This window comes from Cryptomeria japonica, chromosome 8, assembly GCF_030272615.1.
Source record: "Cryptomeria japonica chromosome 8, Sugi_1.0, whole genome shotgun sequence".
NCBI lineage: Eukaryota > Viridiplantae > Streptophyta > Pinopsida > Cupressales > Cupressaceae > Cryptomeria > Cryptomeria japonica.
The window spans coordinates 360,421,817-360,445,987 of record NC_081412.1 but is presented as its reverse complement, the minus strand read 5'-3'; the positions used below and the strand labels follow the sequence as shown (position 1 = coordinate 360,445,987).

Genomic DNA, 24,171 nt, shown 5'->3' with positions numbered 1-24,171 from the left:
GAAAGTCAATTGTATCTTCCAAGTGGCTATTCAAGATTAAGCATGCAGCTGATGGAAGCATTGAGAAGTACAAGGCTAGATCTGTGGCATGTGGTTTCTCTCAGAAAGAAGGAATAGACTATGAACAAACATTTGCTCTAGTTGCTCACTATACTTCCATCAAGGCCATCATTGTCATTGCAGCAACTAAAGGATGGAAGCTACATCAGATGGATGTGAAGACAACTTTTCTCAATGGTGTGATTGAAGAAGAGGTTTGCATTGAGCAACCTAAAGGTTTCATAATTCATGGGAAAGAGTCTCATGTATGCAAATTGAAGAAAGCATTATATGGTCTTAAGCAGGCTCCTCGTGCATGGTATAAAAGGATTGACAAATACTTGGTGAGTTTGGGTTTCTACAAGAATGACGTCGATCTGAATCTTTACTTCAAGATAGTCAATGGTGAAGCTTTAATCTTGGTTCTATATGTTGATGACTTATTTCTTACTGGGGAAGAACATCTCATCTTTAGATGCAAGAAGGAGTTGACTTCAGAATTTGAGATGAAGGACCTAGGATTCATGCATTTCTTTCTAGGTTTGGAAGTGTGGCAAAGGCCTAATGAGATTATCCTGAGTCAAGGAAAATACATCATTGACATCTTGAAGAGATTTGGGATGTTAGATTGCAAGTCCATGTCTACACCGATAGAAACTAACTTGAAGAAGTTGAGTGAATCTGCAGCTAGTTCAAATCTTGTGGATCCTACTATGTACAAACAGTTGATTGGATCCTTGATGTATCTAGTTAACACTAGACCGGATATTTGCTATGCAGTGAGTGCACTTAGTCAGTTCATGTGTGAACCAAGGCAGATACATCTAGTTGCAGCCAAGCATATCTTGAGATACTTGTGTGGCACAATTGGATATGGCCTGAAATATTCTTCCAATGTGGACCTGAATCTGCAAGGCTATTCTGATTCTGATTGGGCAAGGAGTGTTACTGATCGAAAGAGCACCTCTAGTTGTTGCTTTAGTTTGGGATCTGCTATGATTTCTTGGTGTAGCAGGAAGCAGTCTTCAGTGGCACTGAGCACCGCAGAGGCAGAATACATTGCAGCATGTGTGGCACCTCGCAAAGCAGTATGGCTTCGGAAGCTCCTTGCAGGATTCTTTGGACAATCGTTGGAGCCTACGGTTATTCATTGTGATAAATGTCATTTTCTTCTTCCTCTTCCATCTTCAACTTCTCGAAACCTCTACACATCCTCTTACCAACGCTATCAATTCCTAATGCAAACTGCCTCACTTTCAGCTATCTATTTGCACACTCAAGTAAACTTGCTCCACAACTTCTCTATGTAGCACTTCTTGCAACTTTCTCATACACACACTCCATTGGGCACTCTGTTGCATCTTCCTTCTTTCCTACAACCAAACATCATTAGAAAGAAAATTACCCACACCTTTTTTCTTCTTTGCTTCTCACTTTTCAATCTCTGGTCTTATATCATTCAACTACTGCTGCATCTCTATCATCTTATCTCTTAATCTTCTCTTTCTTCTCACAAGCACAGTGTTGTGCCTTGCATAGACTCTCCGTCATCGACAAGGCCCCCCCTTTCTCGTCTTGTTACCTCATTGAGATCCTAAGTGAAATTTTGTAGCTGAGCAGAGGAGTCGCAATAATGAAGGTTTTGAGCGTTGGGAAGGTGATCCGACTTGAAGTTGAGCTAGCCTGAGTGCCTAAGATAAATCAAAAGATCTCACCTTTTAACCAAATAGGCTAAGATTTTGAAAATGTAAGATGAGGTTGTGTTGTGACGTTTTCACACATCGCCCCATTGCAAATGGGGACCCATGTTTTTTTTGCTTTTTAGGGTTTGTTCTTTAGGTTTTTTAGGGTTTTGTTAGCTAGCCTTTGCATTTTGAACGTCGCCCAGGGGATCAATAAGATAGCAAGTCCTGCTTGAGTGAAGTCCTGACCCTGAAATTTGGCTAAGTCTGGAATGTCCTGATCCTGAATTTGACTAAGTCTGGAAACTGAAAAAACCTCCAAAAACTAGATTTTGCAATATAACTCCTGGAGGTCTGAAACCACTCTCAAACATCCTGAAAGTATATATGGAATATAACTTAAATGTCACTTATACTTAAATGTTATATTCCATAAAATTTATCCTGATAGAGAGTTCGAAAAGTCAAATTTCGCTCGTGTCCTTCTCCAAGGGTTCAGAGCGAAAAGCGCTCCTGTCCCTCTCCAAGGGACCAAGGCGAATCGCTCGTGTCCCTCACCAAGGGTCCAGAGCGAAAATGCTTAGTTGAGCCATTCCTGACCTTGTTTGGACGAATCGAGACATCAAAGGCATGGTGAAGGACGAAATGAGCATGATAGAACATCCAGACTTGATCAAAAACAATGAAATGATGAAGTTTTTGCCTAGAGGGTCAAATTCGCTCCTGTCCCTCACTGAAGGACCAGAGCGAAATTCTTCATAAGGTACGATCTGGGCAAAGATCAAGCAAGTTTTATGTTTGAAGGCAAGGAAGGAGGTGAAATGAACTCATTGAAGATAAATTGAAGATTACCAAATGCCAACAAAGGACCAAAATGCTTAAGTTCGCTCCTGTCCCTCAGGAAGGGACCAGAGCGATTTTTGTCTAAGACAAATTTCTTGCTAAATTACAATCAAACCCAAGGCATGGATGAATGGAATGGAACATTACGAGACCGTTGAAGATAAATTTGGAAGCTGGCGAAGTGTGATGGAGACTACAAGTACAAATTCGCTCCTGTCCCTCTCCAAGGGACCAGGGCGATATCTTAGTTATGTTGCCTTTTCCTCCAAATTCAAGACACTTCAAGGCGAAGTACAAGGTGGCAAAGACATTTTAAGACATCTCCATCAAGCGCAAAGCATCAAAAATTGCCAAAGATGAAGGATTTGCACCAAGACATCTAATTCGCTCCTTTCCCTCAGGAAGGGACCAGAGCGATATTTCCATAAAGGCATAGATTTCAAAAGTTAAGCAAGTGTGAAGCGACCAAGGGGATCAAAAAGACTACGTTTTACACGATGATAGCAATTACAAGTTAGAGAACGCAAGCATAAGCTCAAAGTGTTGAAGTTCGCTCCTGTCCCTCTCCAAGGGACCAAAGCGATGTTTATTATATTGGCCAATTCGTGCAAAAATCACGTGGGGTCAAGGTTTTGCAAGGTCGTAAGAGGTCCAAGGCATGATGAGAGGGTGATATACAAAGACTTCAAACGTAAAATGATCATCAAAGTGAACACAGAGGCTATATCGCTCCTGTCCCTTTCCAAGGGACCAGGGCGATTTGCTTAGGATCCTTCATTTTTCTTCAAATTCATGCCAAGTCAAGGTTTTTCGGGATTACACAAGGTCTAAGGTGTCATTTGAAGGTGATTTACAAAGGTTCCAAACGTCAAAATGTTATCAATTGAGCCAAGGAGCCTATATCGCTCCTGTCCTTTGGACAAGGACCAAAGCGATTTCTATTAAAACACTCATGCTCCTTCAAAATCAAGACAATGCAAGGGTGGGCAAGATCGAGGACGCCATTTGAAAGATAATGAACGAGGAACAAAGGTTGAAAGGTGGCAAATTCTAGCTAGAACACATGGATCGCTCCTATCCCTCTCCAAGGGACAAGGGCGATATCACATCTTAAAGACATTCCTTCGCACAAACAAGTCAATCAAACTTGAAGGACCCAGCTAAAATGCCGATTTGAACGTAAGGATCAAGATTTTGGACGTCAAAGATGCAAGGATCAAGACCAAATTGATGGATCGCTCCTGTCCCTCAGTCAGGGACCAGGGCGATGAGGTATGTGTTATTTCATTTTCAAAAATTTGGCACTCAAACACATTTCTTTAAATTTATTTTAAATGCTAAAATCGATGGATTGCAAATTTAATTAAAAATGGCATTTAAAATTTGCGCTTGATATTTATTAATTATTTTTGCCTTTATAAAAATCAAAATTTATTAATTTAAATAATAAAGGCATTTAATAATTAATTATTAATTAATAAAAAATCAAATGGGGCGCTTGATTTAAAATTTGTTTCATTTTACAAGGGTCGGCCTTTTAAGTTTATTTTAAATTTGTCTTATTTACCAAAGTCGGCCTAAGATCAATATGAAGGTAAGCGCCTATAAAGGGAAGGTGGTTTATTCATTTCAAATCATCATTTAACATCCTTCATTAGCATGCGATTTGGAGAATACAAAGGAGGTGCGAAATTGTGTTCAAAGTGCGAGTTTCTATCCAAGGAAGGCGCAAACATCATCAAAGGAGTGCGAACTTGAAGTTTGAATTAAGGCGAAAGACATTGAAGAACACATCAAAGACTCCAAGGGTGGCGAAGTTGATAGGAAGGACATTTGCTTGAAGATCGCGTCAAGGCCATCTAACGTTAATTTTGCCTAGGCAAATTCTTTGTTTTGCATGTTAGAGTTAAGCTCTCAAAAGAGGTATGGCGATGTGATCCCTTGTTTTGAATTTTGATCGTCATTGCCTTAAAATTTGAATTTTTGAAATTTTGAATTCCAGTAGCCCAATTGTTTTTTTTAGGAAATAATAACTCAAGGATTTATTATGAAGTTTCCTAAAAATTAATCTAATCTATGTTATATATTGCAAAATCATGTTTCTAATTTTGAAATGTTGTGTAGGCATCAAATGGAGATCTCATTAAGGAAAATCAAGCCGGATCAAGGACGGTCTTCGCCAGGACGGTCTTCGCCAGGACATGGGCGACCTCTTTCAATCCAGCATTCCAAGGCGAGGTACATCATCATCCTGCACATCAAGGACACAAGGAGTTAGGACAAGAGTTAATTAAAGATAGCCTCTCAACGACATCAAATTGAATATCTAGCAAGCTACAAGTGTCAGATGAGGTGGCATCCCAGTCATCACTCCTCCAGTCAGTGTGGTCCACCTCAACATGTCCAGATTCAATGTACTTAACTCATGGAAGGTGGCACAAACTCCGATGTACCTACCCCGGCTATCCATTGGTCGATTTTTATAGAAGGGACATGTGTCCAAGCAATACAATTATTTCATTGGTCAAGCATTAAATGTTATGTAATGGTTGTAACAAACCCTAATTAGGGTTTTCATTGTAAAATCTTGGCCATTGATCTTGAATTGATCTAAGCCATCAAATTGTATTGTGGGTACTATATAAGCCCAGGCATTTCATTTGTAAAGGCTAATTAGCAATAAGTTAGAGATAGCATGTAAATAGTTGGAAGAGTTAGAATATAGTTGATAGAATAGCAATTAGAGTAGAATAGGAGGACAAGGCAAGAAATTGTTGCCATTGATTGTAAACAAACTCCATTTTCATTGAAGTAATGGTGAAGTGTGTCGTTTCTTGCAATTTGCATGGTTTCTTGTTGAGTCTTCAATCTTAGATGGTAGATGATTAGATGAATGGAGGAAATGTGATTGATTGATGGTGGAATTTGTATATCCATACTACTAGCAGTTTGTTGATTGCAGACTCGCCTTGTGTAGTCAACTGGAATCGTTCAGCTTAAGCTCAATTTCAATTTGTCGCTTCTTCATTGATATGCATCAACTTGGATGGTATCTATGCCTGCGGTGATGATTTGAACATCATAAAGCTTCCCTTAGAAGATCGCACTAGTCTTGTGTAGATGTTCCATTGATGTCAAAACAAGATCTAGTTAGAGTTTCATCAAAAATCAAGTCATTGCTCCTACATTCTTAGTATTAGGATTAGATCCTCTCTTCGCCCTTATCCTTTTTTCATTTTTTTTCAAATCTAAGTTAGTGAGAGCTTGTGTTCTAGCAAAGTAGATCGGAAATTCAATCACCAAATGTAAGTCCCCTTGTGATTCCAGCAAATCACATCATACCACGGCGAGCTTATCCACATGTAGAGACCCTACTAAAAGGAACCTTGGAGTCATCCTAACTGATCCTTTATGCGAATCTTCAGCAGTTAGAGACTTTTTCTCAAGAGAGGATAAGATACCCTTAGGTATTTTATTCTGTGTTAGGTTGTGTACAAAATACACGTCAACAGGTTGAAATCTCTCAAAATGGTTAAATTGCAATGGAGGTGTTTTAACATATAGATCACTTAAAGGACTTAGGCCCCCGAATTTCAAATCTAAATTCGCACAATTCGGCCAACTTACCCGAAAGTTTGAGGACAAAGGAAAAGGTGAAGAAGGCCTAAATTTGCTCAATCTCACTCAAATGGCCGAAAAAAGGCCTAAATTCGTGCAAACTCATCCAAATGGCCGAAAGAATACAAGTTCGCAAATGGCCTCAATTAGTCGAAAACTAGAGCTAAGTCTAAATCACAAAAGGGGTCAATTAGCCGAAACTAGAGAAAAGTAAAAATCACGCTATTGAACCCGATTAGGCCGAGAATCATAAAAAAAGTAAAAATCGCGCATAAAGGTCCATTTAGGCTGAAAAAGACTAAGTTCGCACAATCTCTCATTTAGTCGAAAATGAACAAAACTAAGTTCGCGCAAAAGGCTCATTTAGGCCAAAAATATGGAGACAAATCGTACAATCTCACCAAAAAGCCAAAAAGGATATAAAAGAGCTAAAGTCGCACTTCGACCTCAAAAGCCGAAAATGACAAAGGAGCTCCAGTTGTGCAATTTGGCTCAATAAGCCGAAAATGAAAAGCAAGAGTCTAAATCGCACAAAAGAGGTCGTTTAGCCGAAAATGTAAAACAAGAGTTAAAATCACGCTATTGAATAGGTCAAAAAACCGAAAATCAAATGCCTGAAAAAGACTCATATTCGTGCAATAGGCTCTAAACCGGAAAATCAAAAGAAAGGAAGCTTCAAAGTCGCGCAAAGGGTAATCACTTCAATGTGTTTCATAAGCTGAACATATCAAAAGTCAAAAACGCCTTCCAAAGTCACGCATTCTTAACCAAACAGCCGATTTTTTTTCAGCATTTTAACTTGTATGAAAGGAAGCAAAATCGTGCCCTTGTGCTTTCAAAACCGCCATAGCAATACCTAAACCAAAGCACAAGATAGGAAGTTCGGCATTTGCCTCAAAACTCTATGCAAGAAATCAAATCGCACATTTTGTGAGAAAGTGTCGAGTTTTGCTAAGTAACTTTAGCGTTTAAAACCCAAACTTAGCATTCTGAAATGAGATAAAATTGCGCAGTTGGATTGGAGAGCTCGAATTTCATTGCTAGGTGTCAAGTCCATTCAGCATTTGCAATCGGCAAACTTCTTCAACTCGCTGCCAGGTATGTTGTAAATTCCACCCTCCAAATGGTTAAAATGTTGCAAAACTTCATGGTAATTAACCTAGGGTTAGAATATAAATGTAAATGCGAGAGACTATGAAGAATATAACTTAAGAAAACATCATCACAACCCACAACATCTATCATTTGTCAAATTTGGCCTTTCATTGCAAATTTAGGTATTTTTGTCCAATTGCCAAACACAAAATCATCTTTTCAAAACGCACATTCAAATCAACACAAGCAAAATTGAAAACTTAAACGCTGAATCGCACATACCGTAACATTTACAACTTTCAATCGTCAGCAACATAGGGAACCACATTTTCAAAATTTGCTCAAACCAACAACTAACCAAAACCAACTGATCTTCAATACCCAGATTGCATTTAAAACGCAAAATTCAAATTATTTAAATAGCCTGTTTTAAGCGTGCTTTCAAGTTTTAAATTATCTCGCTGATCATCAATTTTATCGCTAACGCCGTCTTCTCGCACTGCTAACTTGTGTTTTCGCATCAAAGTCACCTCCTAATGAGTGTTCGGAAGTGCAGGATAGATGCCTAATCAGGTGGCAAAATCTTCTAAGGCACCTGACGCACCAAGGACATCATAGACTTCTAGAGCCGAAATTCCCCGCAAGCTTGTAAAAATGAAATATCAGTATCAGGGGGTGATCAAGGAGTCAAAGGTCCAGAGCAATTGGGATAATGTTGGGGATACAGACATTGGGCACATAGACATTCAAAACTTCAGAGAAAGGGTGTATGCTCCAAATGCATACGGAAAGCCCAAGTGAATGGTAGAAAGCGGCATCGTGCAGGCTGCTGGTTTCCCACCGGCAATACAAAATTATGAGCTTGTGGTTGAATTTTCGGATGGAAGGCCGAATTTGACAAATGATAGATGTTGTGGGTTGTGATGATGTTTTCTTAAGTTATATTCTTCACAGTCTCTCGCATTTACATTTATATTCTAACCCTAGATTAATTACCATGAAGTTTTGCAACATTTTAACCATTTGGAGGGTAGAATTTACAGCATACCTGGCAGCGAATTGAAGAAGTTTGCCAATTGCAAATGCTGAATGGACTTGATGCCTAGCAATGAAATTTGAGCAAAACTCAACACTTTCTCAGGAAATGCGCGTTTTGATTTCTTGCATAGAGTTTTAAGGCAAATGTCGAACTTCCTATCTTGCGCTTTGGTTTAGGTATTGTTGTGGTGGTTTTGAAAGCACAAGGGCACGATTTTGCTTCCTTTCATACAAGTTAAAATGCCCTTCGATTTGGCATAAAATCGGTCGTCTAGTTAAGAATGGCCAACTTTGGAAGGCGTTTTTGACTTTTGATATGTTCGGCTTATGAAACACATTGAAGTGTTTACCCTTTGCGCGACTTTGAAGCTTCCTTTCTTTTGATTTTCCGATTTAGAGCCTATTGCGCGAATATGAGTCTTTTTTGGCCATTTGATTTTCAGAATTTTGACCTGTTCAATAGCGCGATTTTAACTCTTCTTTACATTTTCAGCTAAATGACCTCTTTTGTGCAATTTAGACTCTTGCTTTTCACTTTCAGCTCTTTGAATTTTCGGCTTATTGAGCCGAATTGCACGATTGGAGCTCCTTTGTCATTTTCGGCTTTTGAGGTCAAAGTGCAACTTTAGCTCTTTTATATCCTTTCTGGCTTTTTGGTGAGATTGTGCGATTTGTCTCCTTATTTTCGGCCTAAATGAGCCTTTTGCGCGAACTTAGTTTTGTTCATTTTTGGCTAAATGAGAGATTGCGCGAACTTAGTCTTTTTCGGCCTAAATGGACCTTTATGCACGATTTTTGTTGTTTTATGATTTTCGACCTAATCAAGTTCAATAGCGTGATTTTTACTTTTCTCTAGTTTCGGCTAATTGACCCCTTTTGTGGTTTAGACTTAGCTCTAGTTTTCGACTAATTGAGGCCATTTGCGAACTTGTCTTCTTTCGGCCATTTGGGTGGGATTGCGCGAATTTAGGCCTTCCTTTGACCATTTTAGTGAGATTGCGCAAATTTAGGCCGCCTTCACCTTTTCCTTTGTCCTCAAACTTTCAGGTAAGTTGGCCGAATTGTGCGAATTTAGATTTGAAATTCAGGAGCCTAGGTCCTTTAAGTTATCTTCATTTTAAAACACCTCCTTTGCAATTTAACCATTTTGAGAGATTTCAACCTCATCTTACATTTTCAAAATCTCGGCCTATTTGGTTAAAAGGTGAGATCTTTTGATTTATCTTAGGCACTCAGGCTAGCTCAACTTCAGGTCTGATCACCTTCCCAATGCTCAAAACCTTCATTATTGCGACTCCTCTGCTCAGCTACAAAATTTTCACTTAGGACCTCAACGAGGTAACAAGACGAGAAAGGGGGGGCCCTGTCGACGATAGGGAGTGTGTGCAAGGCACAACAAATGATGACTCTGCTGGAGAAATGTTTCCAATCATTTCAAAGACGTTAGTCCGAATCGAACCCAGAATCTTTCGTTAGCCACCACAGGTTGGACGAAAAACAAAGAGAAAAGTCTTTCAAGACTAAATGATGTTGCAGGTCAAATCAAATCATGTGTTATTGGATGAGCTAGTGTGTGCAATGAGGTTCATTCTAGCTTAGAAATAGTTGAAGCACTAATGTTTCACTGTGTCAAGTTACGTTGGGGACTCATACTCCAAAAGCAACTTGGATAGAGCCTCGCTGCTAGCAAGCGTTCATAGCCCCGACGGAGTTATCGCCTGTAAGCTCACGGAGATTTTGCTCTGTTTCCTGTAGATTTTCTCTTTTCAATACCGACAAAGGTGTCTGCACTCCCAAAGCCAAGCTTCTTTTGATATTTCATTGCTTTTCAGGTTTCTTCCTGTTGATTTTCTTTTCACTTTTCACCTTTTGCGGCTTTGTAGGCAATGAAGCCTACGTGGGATTGAGCATAATAGTGGTCGCTGAAGCGGAGCTTCAGATTTTGACATTGACACAGTGTCCTTTTGACGAGTAACTCATTCCATGCAAATTGTTAAGTATATTGTGCAATAATCATGATATTGAGGATAAATTTTGACGAAAAACAAGATTTTGAGATGAAAGGTTTTCTAGATCGATCATACCTCTCTATGGGGCGTTTTGGTGATTAAGTGTCTTACCAGATCTAAGATCAAAGAAACAATAGGTCACCAAACTCTGACTTTTTACACCAATGCCATACAACGAATGCAAACTCTCCTTTCAAAATGACAGAAGACCAACCCCTTTCAAAAGCAAACCTAAACTAAAGCAGAAAGAAAACTAAACTAGAGCAGGAAAACGAAAAGACTATTCTAATATTTACACAGGAAAGGCTTCAAAAGAAACCTAAGGTTGGAAGTAATACTTAAGGAATTAACTGTTTACAGGCAAGGGAACGTCCTCACTTGTTAGGGTCTTCAATCAGAATGCATTTTCTCCCAAAATTTCAGAAATCTGGAAAGGACTGAGCCATAGATTATCAAATTTCTCGTTCTCTCCTTTCCGCTCGTGCTTTATCCCAGCAAAGGACGAGGTCATAAATGTGGAAGGCTTTCACCTTTGCTCTCCTATCAAACCAGCATTTGACCACCTCCTGATGCTTGGTGAAGTTATCAATTGCATTGTTCCTCTTCTCTTCCAAATATAACAGTTGGGACAATCTGGCTTCAACATTGTTATCAATCCCTAGATACACTAGCATGAACTGCAAGGTGGGAATTCTCAATTGCACGGGAAAAATGGGATCTAGTCCATATACCAAGTGATACGGTGATGTTCCGATGGCTGACTTAAGTCTCGTGCGGTCTGCCTAAAGGGCAAACCTGAGTTGGGTATGCCAATCCTTAGGATTCTTGTCAAGCAGTTTTTTAATCACCTATAGCAGGTTCTTGTTGGTGGACTTAGCTAGACTGTTCCCTTGGAGATAGTAGTTGGATGAAAATTTTAACATAATCCCGTAATCAAAAGCCCAGTTGGAAAATTTTAATGATGCAAATGCAAGACCATTATCACAAACTAAAGCATGTGGATATCCAAAGCGTGTAATAATATTTTCCTCTACAAATTTAATAACAGCATCAACATTGCATTGTTTCAAAGATTGAGCCTCGGACCACCTCGTATATTAATCGGAAGCGGTTAGAATGTACCTGTGTTGCGCTGAGGAAGGTGGATTGATCATACCAATAAAGTCGAGCGCCCATTGAGCCAACGGCTTCACCTCCACGACTAGCTGCAGCAGCATTGCTGGGGTCCATTCCTTGGTTGCAACTACTTGGCAAATGTGAAAGGTCTTCACGTGTTCATGAGTATCCCTGAATAGGGTAGGCCAATAATAGCCTGCCCTTAATATGTGGTGGGTTGTTGCCAAACCTAATCCATGTCCAGTTCCATACTTCATGTGGAACTGTTCCATGATATGCTTTGCTTCTCCTCAATTTATGCATCTTAGGTAAATCTCCTCATGGTTCTTCCGGTACAAGACAACTCCTTGCAGCATAAAGCGGCTGCTTTTCATCCTTAGAGCTCTTTTCTGCACTGGATTGAGGTGTGATGGGCACCTCTAATTAAGCAAACAGAACGTGATGTCATCATACCATCCATTGGGCGAGACTTGCTCAAGTAGGTACTGTTGATGTACGATCCTCGAACATTCTGACGCGAGGGTCTGTGTTAAAGCCTGGCCTCTAACTAACTTCATGGGCTAGATTTCCATATCGTACTCTTGGATGATGGTCACCCATTTACCTCTGCTTTCCCCCAGCTCATTTTGCATCAGCAATGTCTTCACAACAACATCCAACACTATGGCATGTATCTTATTCCTCAATATATAGTGTCGGAACTTCTTGATGGCCTTAACCAATGCATAGGCATGCTTCTCTATATTGGGGTACCTCAGCTCTGCATCCTTCAACGGGGTACTCATGAATGCTATTGGGTGTTCCCCTTCTTCGTCTTTCCTCTGAGTTAGAATTGTGGCACAGGTATGCTCAGAAGCAAAAGAGTAGATGTAGAAGGGTCGTAAATAATCCGGGCTTACCAAAACTGGTGCCTGGACAATAGTTTGTTTGATCTCCTCAAAAGCCTTTTTGGTCACCGGGGTCCGTTCTATCTAGGCATCCTTCTTGAGCATGTCATTGAGGGGCCGCACTATTTCTGCAAATCCGGTTATAAATTTTCTGACAAAATTTATCTTCCCGAAATATTATTTCAGCTCCTTTTTACTTGCGGGAAGGTTGATCTGTAAAATGGCCTTGATTTTGTCAGGGTCAATTGAGATCCCTCTATCTAAGATAACATGACCGAGCAACTTGCCTTCAATTACTCCAAACATGCATTTTTGGGGGTTTAGAGATACCTCGAATTGTTGACATCGCTGAAAAACTTTCCTCGGATCACTTACATGGTCTTCCCTCTTCTTGGAAAATACCATCAAATCATCCATGTAAATGATTATACACTTGCCTAGCAGGTCCTCGAAAGCGATGTCCATGGCGCGCCGAAATGTTGCACCTGCATTGATCAACCCAAAAGGCATTCATTGATAAGCAAACACTCCCCACTTGGTGGTGAATGTTGTCTTCAATCTGTCCTCGTACTCAACCATTACCTGGTTGTATCCGGAATACCCATCCAGAAATGACATCATTTGGGATCCGTTGACAATTTGCAACACCTCATCCAAGGAGGGCAGCGGGTAGTTATCTCTTTCTGATGCTTTGTTCAGATTGCGGAAGTCCATGCACAATCTGATTTCACAGTTCTTCTTCCTTAAAGGGACAAGGTTTGCCACCCACGTAGAATGTCTTACCGGAAAGTTACTGATAAATCACAGGCTCCAAAAGAGCATTTATTGGTCACTGCCTCTACCTAAATGGTTTTGAATCCGGTCCGAGTGGTATAGTGTGCGTTATGATGGAGGTATCATAAGTTTTCAAGTCTTCATACCCCCAATCGATGACATCCAAAAATTATCTCATGTTTTTGAGAATTCCCTCTCTTTCTTGGGCCGTGCATACTTTCTCTATTAGCACATTCTTCTAATTATCTCTTGTGCCTACGTTGATCTTGTCACATATGCTCGCTTCAGAATCACCTTCCTTACGAGACTTCAGCTGATCCCAGTCAAAGATCATTTCCAACTCTACCATCCCTCGAGGAATAGTGTTTGTCTTGAGGTTGAGGACACCTTCAATGCCGATTTCCGCTTCTTGAGGTTCCTCTTCATCAATAATTTGTGTTGTAAACACATTTGAACTTGTGATGAAATCTAATATGTGTTTGTTGTCATCAAAAACCTGAAAATTAGTGTTGTCTGGGATGGAGGGAATTGAAGTTAGTTCAACAGTGAACTTCTTCAAGCTTTGCATTGCTAATGGCTCCAATGAGCTTGCAGCCTGAGCCAAGGAATCAACAACCTGATTTTGTGATCTAAGAATGGTCTTGATGTTGAAAGCATCAAAACTTTCCATTATGTCCCAGACGCAGTTGCGATGACAATTTAGCCTCTTGTCATGACACGTGTACTGCTTTCTAACCTGCCTGACGACCACCTCTGAATCTCCGAAACAATGCAATATGTGTGCTTCCTTTTTAATGGCCAGTAACAGTCCATGAACCAAGGATTCATACTCTGCTATTTTATTGGTACAGTGAAACTGCAATCTGTAGGCAGCCAAATAAGTCTCACCACTGGGGCTTATCAACTCTAATCTTGCCCCTGCTTGTTTAGATTTTGAACTGTCAAACCTTAGTGTCCAACCTTGATTCGGATTCATTAATGCGCAGGTTTGAGTTTCCGTCTTTTGTACTTCATCATGTTTACGTTGGAGGACCTCATCTTCGGGACTTCTAGGCGGACTAACATGTTTGTGTTGTGGCACATGAGTTTTTAGTACATTTGAGTGCCTCTTGTGCACTTGATTCAATGAGGTTCTGCACAACGAGCACGTAATTTCAGAATGTGCAGCATTATGAACTCGACACCAATTAGGTAGAAGCAGGTCCTCAACGGAAATTTCGTGATTCAAGTGCTTTGTTTGCTTTGCGCATTTGCAAAAAGTCTCTGAAGCTATTGAACAACTCATTTTCTTCAATTGATGATGAGACATCATCATGTCCATTTGCACTTTAGTGTCTTCTGTGATTCTTTCTAAATTTGGAATTGGTCCTGAACATTGAACCAGCAAGATTTCATTTGTGGGGCCCATATCAGGCCTGTAGGTTCCCATATCAAACTCCAAAAATAGAGTCTCATTGGTCTGATTATATTCCATGAACATTAGCTTAAGCCTGGGTTCAAACTCAATTCGGATTTGGTTTGCCACACCTCTCCATGGCATCCACATGTGGGTAAAGCTTGAGTGCAGCCAGTCATTGAGGACTCGGGTCCAATCTCTGCTCAACAACATACCATATGCCCCAGGAATGTCCACCACTTGGATATCAATGTACATCTATATGCATTGATCTGTTGTTAACTACATATGAATGTTGTTTAATTCACCCACCACATTTACTTTAGTTTTGTCTAACTGTGTCACTTTTTTGATGGTCTTGGTGGGGGTTAGGCCTAAAGCAATGCATATAGATAGAGGCATAACATTAGTTGAAGGTCTTGAATCTATTAAACAGTTATGCAGATTTTTACCAAAAATCCTAAGCGTCAACAAGAAAGGTGGGGGTTCTAGCTTTTCTGTAAACAAATTAATGGTGGGTTCTATCGGGATTATATCATTTTCTGGCACTGGGTTATCTTGAGCTCTTCTCCGGGCTCTGGCTTCAAAACCAGTTCTTATGGACTGATCAACCAGAGATTCCACTTATGCCACATAATTCACCGTTGCACCTCTAGCATTTGTTGGTCCTCTTTCTCTTACTTCATTGTTGATTTTCACAACTTGCTTCGATGGAGCTCTCTATCTTGAATTCTCATCACCCTTTTTTGTCTGAACTGGCGAACCTTTCCTAAGGCTGCCCAATACTGCGTCTCTTACCTCAGAAACCTTCATTAGTTCAGCGAGCGACAAACTAATTTTGACCTTCCTGAACTCTTCAGCCACCAGTTGGCCCAGCCTATTGATTTTTGACTTATCGGAAGGCTGCTCTACTTGAGATGGTTGAGTGGTTGTATTCTAGTTTGGGGCAGTAGTTGACTGGTTTGGGAAGATATGTGCTTTAAGGGGAGCTTGCGCTTTCTGGGGTGGACCTTGGTTTACGTATTGTTGTGGCACCCTTGGATAACCTAGGTTATTATTTGCATTTTGGCCTGGAGGGACTTGAATGTCCTTTGGAGATGTGGAGGTGGCATATGGACCACTGTTGTTGTTCTAATTGTTGTTGTTATGGTACCCCCGGTTGCCGCGTTGGTACTGCTGGAATGCATTCACATCTATGGGTTGGCTTGCACTGCCACTTCATTTTCTTCCTGATTAGGGAAGAAGGGAGGGATATAGGTCTCTAGAACCAGGCTTGTATCGTACCTAGGTGAAGGAACTATCTCATATCCAGTAGGAGGAGGTGTCAACTGAGACGCTGTATTTTCAACTTCCCGCTGGAATATGTTTGCTACCACCTGAAATTCGTCACACTGTAATTTTGAGTGTTGGTTGGTGTTATGCAACCTACACCAATTGGATAGAGCAGCCTCTCCCAGAAACACCTTGTATGTTGGTCTGTTTTCAGATGTTGGCAGGTTGTCTAGTGGCGTAGGAACTCCACCATTATTAGGACGGGTATTCCATGTCCTATTCGGCCTTTGATAATTCTGATTTTGGTACTGGTTTTGGTGTTGGTCTTGGTGCTGATTCCTTTGTGCATTCTGCAACTGATTATTCTGATTGCGCAGGTTAGTGACTTCAGTAGAAAGCTTTTTCATCTGATCAGTCAACTCCCGCATCTCATCCTTCTCTTCCTGCGTCCTGGTGGATATAGTAGTGTTTTGCAGATACACGGGCTGGCTGGGAGGTATCTGAGATATAGGTGGTCTAGGATGGAGCACCAATTGATTTGCAGGCTATGGGGGTTGATATGTTGGTTGCGAGATTTGATTCATGATGGGCACTTGGTGAGCTAAAGCTTGACTGATTCCCTGAATCTGGTTGGGCATTGCAGGCGCTCCTAATTGGAGTAAGGGTCCCGCAACATTCTGGCCTAAGTTCTTACTGATCTCCATGGCCTTAGCATATGATTTTGTTAATGTGGTTGGGGTAGGCTGCGATTGTAGGACAAACATCGTTGTTAGGTACTCCAGGGCTGAACAATAGATTTCCCTTGCTAAAGCATCACTTACCACATAAGGATCTTGCAACCGGGTAAAGGCCTTGTGAAACTTGTTGTTAAAGGAGCTGATTGGTTCATGCCCCTGCCTCTTTACCTCTACGAACAGTCTATACAGCTCTATGGGTGTAATGGGGATCCCATATTTGCCGGTGAAGGCTGTTTTCAGCTTTTCCCAAGAGTTAATGGAAGATACCGGTAGGTGGATAAACCAGTAAAAAGTGTCTTCTCCTAAGGAGTAAGGGAAAAGCCTACATGCAACATCTGCATATTCAATCTGCCTATTGCGGAGAGCATCTTCAAATATCTTTATGTATTCCTCCACGGTTTTGTTTAAGTCATTTGGATGGAAGATCGAATAGAACTTATCTGGGCTCTTGGGCATATCATGGTAGTTTGTGAAAATTAATGGGGACAGATTGTCGACCAACCATGTCGCACCATTTGGAGCAGGCTGTTGGTGGGTCATTTGTGGCTGAAAGGGTGGAACTAGAGGGGCTATTTGAGCGGTATATGTTGGGACTGTATAAACTACGCTCACTAGGACAGCAAATTGTTGGCTTGACGAACTGGGTTCACTTGGGTCTGCAACCCTGCGGTAATTTTTACGCTTGTAGAACTGAAATCCAGCAAATCTTTCTCGTTCAAGGGTGGATCTTAGAACCCTTTCGAACCTCTCCGGAGAGAAGGATTTGATTCTATTAAACTTGGGCCCTCCTCCTAGCGCCAATTGTGTTGACGTGGCTAAAATCGGATTGCTACGACTCTCTCCGGTCAATGCAAAATAGAAAGTTGCTGAGTATCCTATCCTCTCTTGTGTAAGGAATCCCTAATGCTGTTTTTGATTGATCAACGGGGACTACCTCAAGGTTCCAACTGTCAGTTCATGACTTCAGGATAACTCAGTTGTTTGATGTGTTTTGCTAGAAACACAAAGGGGACTTACGTGGTTAGACAAAATCAATTTCGGTTGTATGGGTTCCCTAAGACTCTACAGTCTTGACTTCATTGAATTTCTCTTTAACATGATGTTGTTTTGGACTTCAAGTTTTAGATTAAAAAAAGGAAAAAAGAGGGAGAAAGAGAGAGAAAACAGCTAATTAATCTACCTAAGACAGCATATTCAGGAAAATAGACTGAAACCTTCAAAACCCAGATTCAACTTTACCAGCTAATAAAGCACAATTCTATAAAATCTGATGCAATCTTCAAGGGGAGTTATATTTTCATGCCATTAAACATAAATGCAGAACTTTTACATCCACCCATTTGATATTTAATAACCGAACTAAGCATATAAGTGGGTTCAAACTAACCATACAGGGGGAATGGCAATCAGCCAGTCCTTAATGGTATGAACTCCAAGGTTTCTATCAAATACTAACCTGAAAATACTATCTGAAAACAAAATGCATAATAGAAAATTAAATAGTGAAGAAGGAGACCATGCACTCACATAAAATTAAGACAGCTTTAACTTCCATTAATTATGTATAAAATTCGTCAAAGTTTCAACAACAATCTTAGAACTTCTTACAAAAAGAGGGAAAAATAGTCCTTTATATAGATTTCCAAAATTGGATGAATGGCCTAGATTTAATCTTACAAGTGGCCCAGATTCATCCTCCAAGGCATGGCTGCCCATACCTATTAATAAGGAACAAATATATCCCCAACTACCAACTAACTAATAACTACCCAACATAAAGTTGCTACCCAAAAAGTGCACTTGCACAAAGCTCAAAATCTGCAATGAACTTGGATAGTTGAAAAGAAATAACTAACTCTAGGAAAGCACTTTCTCTTTTCCCAAGGTAGATTCTTTTTCTAAAAGTTCAATTTCCCCTTCCAAGTAATCTTTCCAGATGTCCCGGTTTGCCACGCACTTTGCCCGAACATATTCCTGAAACCTTATGCAAACCGGGAACAATTCCTTACACAAGAGAGGATAGGATACTCAGCAACATTCTATTCTGCATTGACCGGAGAGAGTCGTAACAATCCCATTTTAACCACGTCAACACACAGGAATCCTCGAAATCCATCCAATGACAAATGTCATTTTCTTCTTCCTCTTCCATCTTCAACTTCTCGAAACCTCTACACAAATCCTCTTACCAACGCTATCAAGTCCTAATGCAAACTGCCTCACTTTCAGCTATCTATTTACACACTCAAGTAAACTTGATCCACAACTTCTCTACGTAGCACTTCTTGCAACTTGCTCATACACACACTCCATCACAAATCCTGGTGTAGGGTTGCCTCATGTTCAGCACTCTGTCTGCACACTCCGGAACAATACTCTACAACTCCTCACTCACTCTGAATCCTTGTGCAAGACTGATTCACGTTCAGCACTCTATCTGCATGCTCGCGAACATTAGTCACACTCTATCCACAAATCCTGGTGCCAGGTTGCCTCACATTCAGCATTTTGTCTACACATTTAGGAACTCCCACTCTGATACCACTTGATCAAGGGCTACTCCACCCAACAACAACACAACAACAACATAGAAAATGCAAGAGGAAATACTTGCCTCTTATTACTCCAAAAAAATAAAGAAATACCATATCTCAAAATTTACAAAATATTAGCCAAATTGACTTTACAAATCTGCAAGTTGGAGCTACAAGCCTTGCTATTTGAGCCTTGTATTGAAGGACACCCAAGCCCCAATATATAGCATTTGAGTGTCTCTAGTAAATCCCACCACCCCTCTTGGAGATCAACACATGGCCATCAAGGAAATCAACATAGCCAATAGATGGTTCTTGAACTTCCCCAAATGGGCACCTATGGTGGTGTCTCTTCAATTTTCCAAAGTAAAGAGGTGACTTTTCCCATTCTCTTTGTAACCACTCAATACATGTGGAAGCTTGACTCCTCTTCCCCAAATCCACCCAAAAATCTAGGTGCCAGGAACATTAGTCACACACTCTACCCACAAATCTAGGTGCCAAGCTATCTCACATTTGACGTTTTGTCTACACACCAAGGAACTCCCACTCCAATAGAACTTGATGAAGGGCTATAGGCCACAAATATTTGACATTTTCCTTTAGCTATAGGCCACAAATATTAAATAGTTTCAACCCCCTATGTCCTTGAACACTTTCCTATGTATATAGAGACCTACAGTAGCTTGCATTAAATTTTATTCTCCAAACCTTAACTAAATTATAAACAACATATTTGGATGATGCAAGATTGCTCTTAAACCCCTTGGATGCTCCTGCATCAAACAACATCCTTGCCAATAGTGTTAGACTCTTCAACGACTCTTCTCTGACGCAATTGAAGCAACCATCTGAGTTTAGAAACCCAAGGAACATTTGTTTCAGAAGAATATATAGGACGAAAAGGAGCACCAACCTGGACGTTGATCAGAATGGGTGAGGATAGCAAAGTGATTGATGAAGAAGCAAGGCGATTCCATACTACTTCCTTGGAACAAAAGCACAACAATTCTAAGATAATGTATGTCTTAGTTTCCCACTTTTACATTCCAATCTTTAGTGGAAAATATGTACAAAATTGTATGAGTGTTAAAATATATATTATATTGTGAGAAAAATATTTCAGGGTGTCTCTGAACATCATTTGGATGTGCCAGTGCAACAAATTGCTATGATCATTATCATTTCCTTTTGCACTGCATAGACCAAAATTATAACAGGAAATGATAAATACCAAGCAAAATGTAATTGTATCCAACCCTGGGCTTTCAAGGAACAAGTAGGGTTAACATGAAAAAAAACATATCATTTTTCTGTGGAAGGCGCAGACAATACCTTTTTATGTCTTTACTCTAGAAGATACCTACTTTTCCCAAGATATCAATGAAACATAAATGCCAGAATCGAGCTCAGTTATGCTTCTCAAAATATCATAAAACTAAAAAATAAACAATAAAATTATTAGCAATTTAACAACAATAACAAAAGAATTGGCAAGCAAATTTCTTGTTCATAATTATCAAGGGTAGGAACAAATGACAAATTAAGGGGATAAGCAACAAAAGGACAAACAAAGAAAAGCAATATGCAAAGCCCTGCCAAGGGGAACAATCAAAATAAACTCCAATGGGGTTTCTCATGAGAACCCAAGGATGGTTGGGGCAGGATGCATGCTAAGAGATCAGCAGCATCTTCATTGAAGGGGAGCTCTTACCTCATCCTAGAAGAAACAAACAAGAGATCCAACAATATATCATTGGTACAAAGCATCAAAACTAGTTTTGGGAGAGGCAAGGAAGGTCATTGTAGAAGGAGATTTGCCTAGTTGGAAGATCAAATTCGTCCTCAAAGATACTAGGGCCTAAGCATATAACTTTTAAGGTAAAATATTTCAACATTACTCCAACAAATGCAATTGATCTATTGATTATTCACAACATGCTCGGATAATTGAAGAAAATGCAAAAACTTTTTATCTAGAGCTGTCTTTCCACATAAAGGCATTTGAAGGGGACTAGAGGTATGGAAAATTAATATTTTGGAGAGGAGAGAGAGAGAGAGAGAGAGAGAATTCAATTAGGAAAGGTGAGGGTAAGGAGTTGTGATTGAAAAATCAAAGCTTTTGGGACATCAAAGGCAATCATCAAAATGACTAAGGCCTCCCATCAATCCACCCACTTCAAGAATGGCACGGCATGCCATTGAAGATTTCAAGAGGCCCTTATTGCGACATAGACAGTCATTAAATGAATCCTTTGAGAGGGACATAAATGGTAATTAACAAGTCCACACGGGTAGCGGAGTTGGCTTGGGCCATGGGTTTGCTCCCCATTGGTTCCAGGTTCGACTCCGAGGCCTGGATTTCGCTTGGCAGGCGGGCTGCTTGGTTCATCCCCAGGGATTAGTCTCGCCTCAAGCTCGCCCCCTCCTAAACCCCAACTTGGCAGTAAGAAGCCCAAGGTAAGGCAAGTTGGGCACTGGGCTTGGGTTGCGGGGATACCTTGTGGTTACCAAAAAAAAATGGTAAATAACAAAGTAAAACAAGCGAATTCAAAGTCAAGTGTGAAGTTATGAATATGCAGAGCAATAGCATAGAATAGATTACAGTGCTCCACATAAGCAAGAGCAGTCTCAGATTGATGATAGTGAAAATCATTCAGGATTGACAGCAGTGACACATAAGCAATGATTAGAAGCATCCTGGGTGAATCTCAAACAGCAAATAATCTGGCAGCCATAGTACACACCACAGAATTTTGTAATTGGATAATGGAAAAGTTTGGTTTGGGTGAGACATGCAATCCTAAGAATGAAAATCCCCCCCCCCTATGAGATTCGGGAGCTCTGCACAGAAGAGGAGATGAATCTGTTGAGGAATGGAATACAAATGGTACAAAAGTATTTGCAAGGCAGTGCCAAAATGTGGACTTTACTTAGAATGTCAAAGATTTAAGGGTTCTGCATTGTAAAGTGCGGAGTTTGTCTAGCTCTCTACCTTTTCCAATTCTAAAAAACTGTAGGCCACTTACAAATCCCTTCCAAAGCATGTCAAACCAGATACTAGACTATGTTGGCTCTGGATTGGTACTCTCCACTAAGGTTGCACAGCTATCAGAAGAGGAGCATATCAAGGCAATGCAGGTCTAGTATCTGCACCAACATAAATGGGCAATTAATCTCCCTCACTGGCATTCTCAAAGGCCAAGGCCTACATCAACATCAAAACAATGTAAATTTGTTTCTGGTCTGAAACATTATGTTTATATCTGCCATTTATAATCTTGTGTATGGTTAGCAGAAAAGAAAAAAAATTGTTAATATCAGGTCTGGCACAAAAATGCTTCATTTTACAGTAACTATATATGAATCTGGAATATTATGAAGGGTTTGCAATTTTGTCTAAAAGGATAAATGTGGGTTAGATTAATCAAAAGTGACCTTTGGAAGAGATATAACTGGAAACCTTATATATGATACTAAAAACACATAAATAGAGTTCAATCCTGTATTTGATGGTGCTATTTTAACTCATTAAGTTACTTATAGTTTTTTGATGTGGCTGCTTATACTGCTTTCCATGAGTGGGTGACCATTGGCAACCCCTGACTCACCAATTGAAAATAAGGATGGAAACAGAAAACGAACATGACATCTCAAGGAACATGTTAAGTAGCAGTACTATCCAACATAACTATATACCATTATCGTTTAACTCCAATATTTTCATTTTAAAAAAATGGCCAATCCTGAAGCTTTGTTCAATTTTACAAACCTACAACATGAAGAATTATCTTCCACAATGGTGATTTCAGATGTGGAATTCGGACATGAGGACCACCATAGGTAATCTGTAAAAATAGCAGATCAAGCATCAATTTTCCAGGTTATCATTTTATAGAATGATAGTGAAAACATTCATTAACAGAACTAATTAACTGCCTGCCAAAAAATTGTACAGCACAAATTACCAGAATATATACACCTCCTGGCTTCAAAACCCTGTAGCAATAATTATATACTTAGAAATTTATAAATTCAAAACAAAAGCACTCCAGTGAAATCAAAATATAATGATGCTCCATGTTACCAAAATTTCTGATCAATCATGATTATTCACACTAAGTATTTATTTTGCTTTTTCAAAGAATTGTTGGTTTTAACCTGTTTTATTCCCGGTTTATCATTTTGCAATTCTTGCCATTTTAATCACTTATTTTTTTATTTACTTAAAAACTCTACACTATGCATACCTGCGAACCTCCTCAAGCATTTTCCTAGCACTTTGTTGAGCATTAGATCCACACTGCAGAAGGCAGTAGAAGAATTTTAGAGTGATATCTCTCATCAACATTTTATCCTTTTTTACAACCAATCAAGACAATGCCAGGGATAACCAAAAGCTTACCATGAGGGAATCTAACATTCCTGGTGAATAAGAGCCGCGTACATGTCATTGAATATAATAATCACACAAAAGACAATTCAGAACATTGTTCTAGTATGAACTTCAACTTCAAACTCTCCCTAACTCAGCTCCACTAGCAGGAGCATATACAAAATGCTCAAGCACATACATAAAGAAAAGAGAATTCAAATCATTGACAATGAGAAGTGAAGTTTCAGTACAAGCCTTTTTCCGAAGAAGACAGAAGCTACAACAGCATAACTCTGCCCATACCTTTATCAATAACAGAATCAAAAGAACTACTTCCAAAGGCTGACATATCTCTGACATCCATTGTTGCATCTGTGTGTCTACTCAGGAAAGCATGGTGGAGTGAGTGAAACATTTTAAAGAGAGGATACACATTCGGAAATCTTCATAGATACACAAAACACAAAATATAGATGACTGACAGGTAAAAACTTATATAAATATTATGAAAGAAAGCAAAGGATACATTTTAGCTGGGGATAATCCTGGTACTTTTTCTGCATAGCCTCAATAACAACAGAGGAAATATCAATGTTTACGATTTCCTTGTAGCCATCATTAACCATGTCTTCTGAAAGCACTGCTTTGAACACCAAAAATAATAGCATATAAGTTAAATTTTACAGATGATTAAGAATTATTGTTCTTTGGAAGAAAGATCAAAGGAATTCCACAAAGCATTGAACACAACTGAAA

The 24,171-nt window shown here is 39.8% G+C and overlaps 1 protein-coding gene across 1 annotated transcript in view; it reads right to left on the bottom strand.

The window, feature by feature from the left end:
* The window catches only part of LOC131066305 (uncharacterized), an 89,503-nt gene that overhangs the window by 11,210 nt on the left and 54,122 nt on the right, over positions 1 to 24,171 (bottom strand). The window contains exons 2-7 of the mRNA XM_058001035.2: positions 23,942 to 24,055; positions 23,719 to 23,787; positions 23,446 to 23,465; positions 23,291 to 23,343; positions 23,009 to 23,039; positions 22,813 to 22,888 (exon numbers count right to left, since the gene is read on the bottom strand). Coding sequence (XP_057857018.1) covers positions 22,813 to 22,888; positions 23,009 to 23,039; positions 23,291 to 23,343; positions 23,446 to 23,465; positions 23,719 to 23,787; positions 23,942 to 24,055 — 363 coding nt within the window. The remainder of the gene's footprint in view (positions 1 to 22,812; positions 22,889 to 23,008; positions 23,040 to 23,290; positions 23,344 to 23,445; positions 23,466 to 23,718; positions 23,788 to 23,941; positions 24,056 to 24,171) is intronic.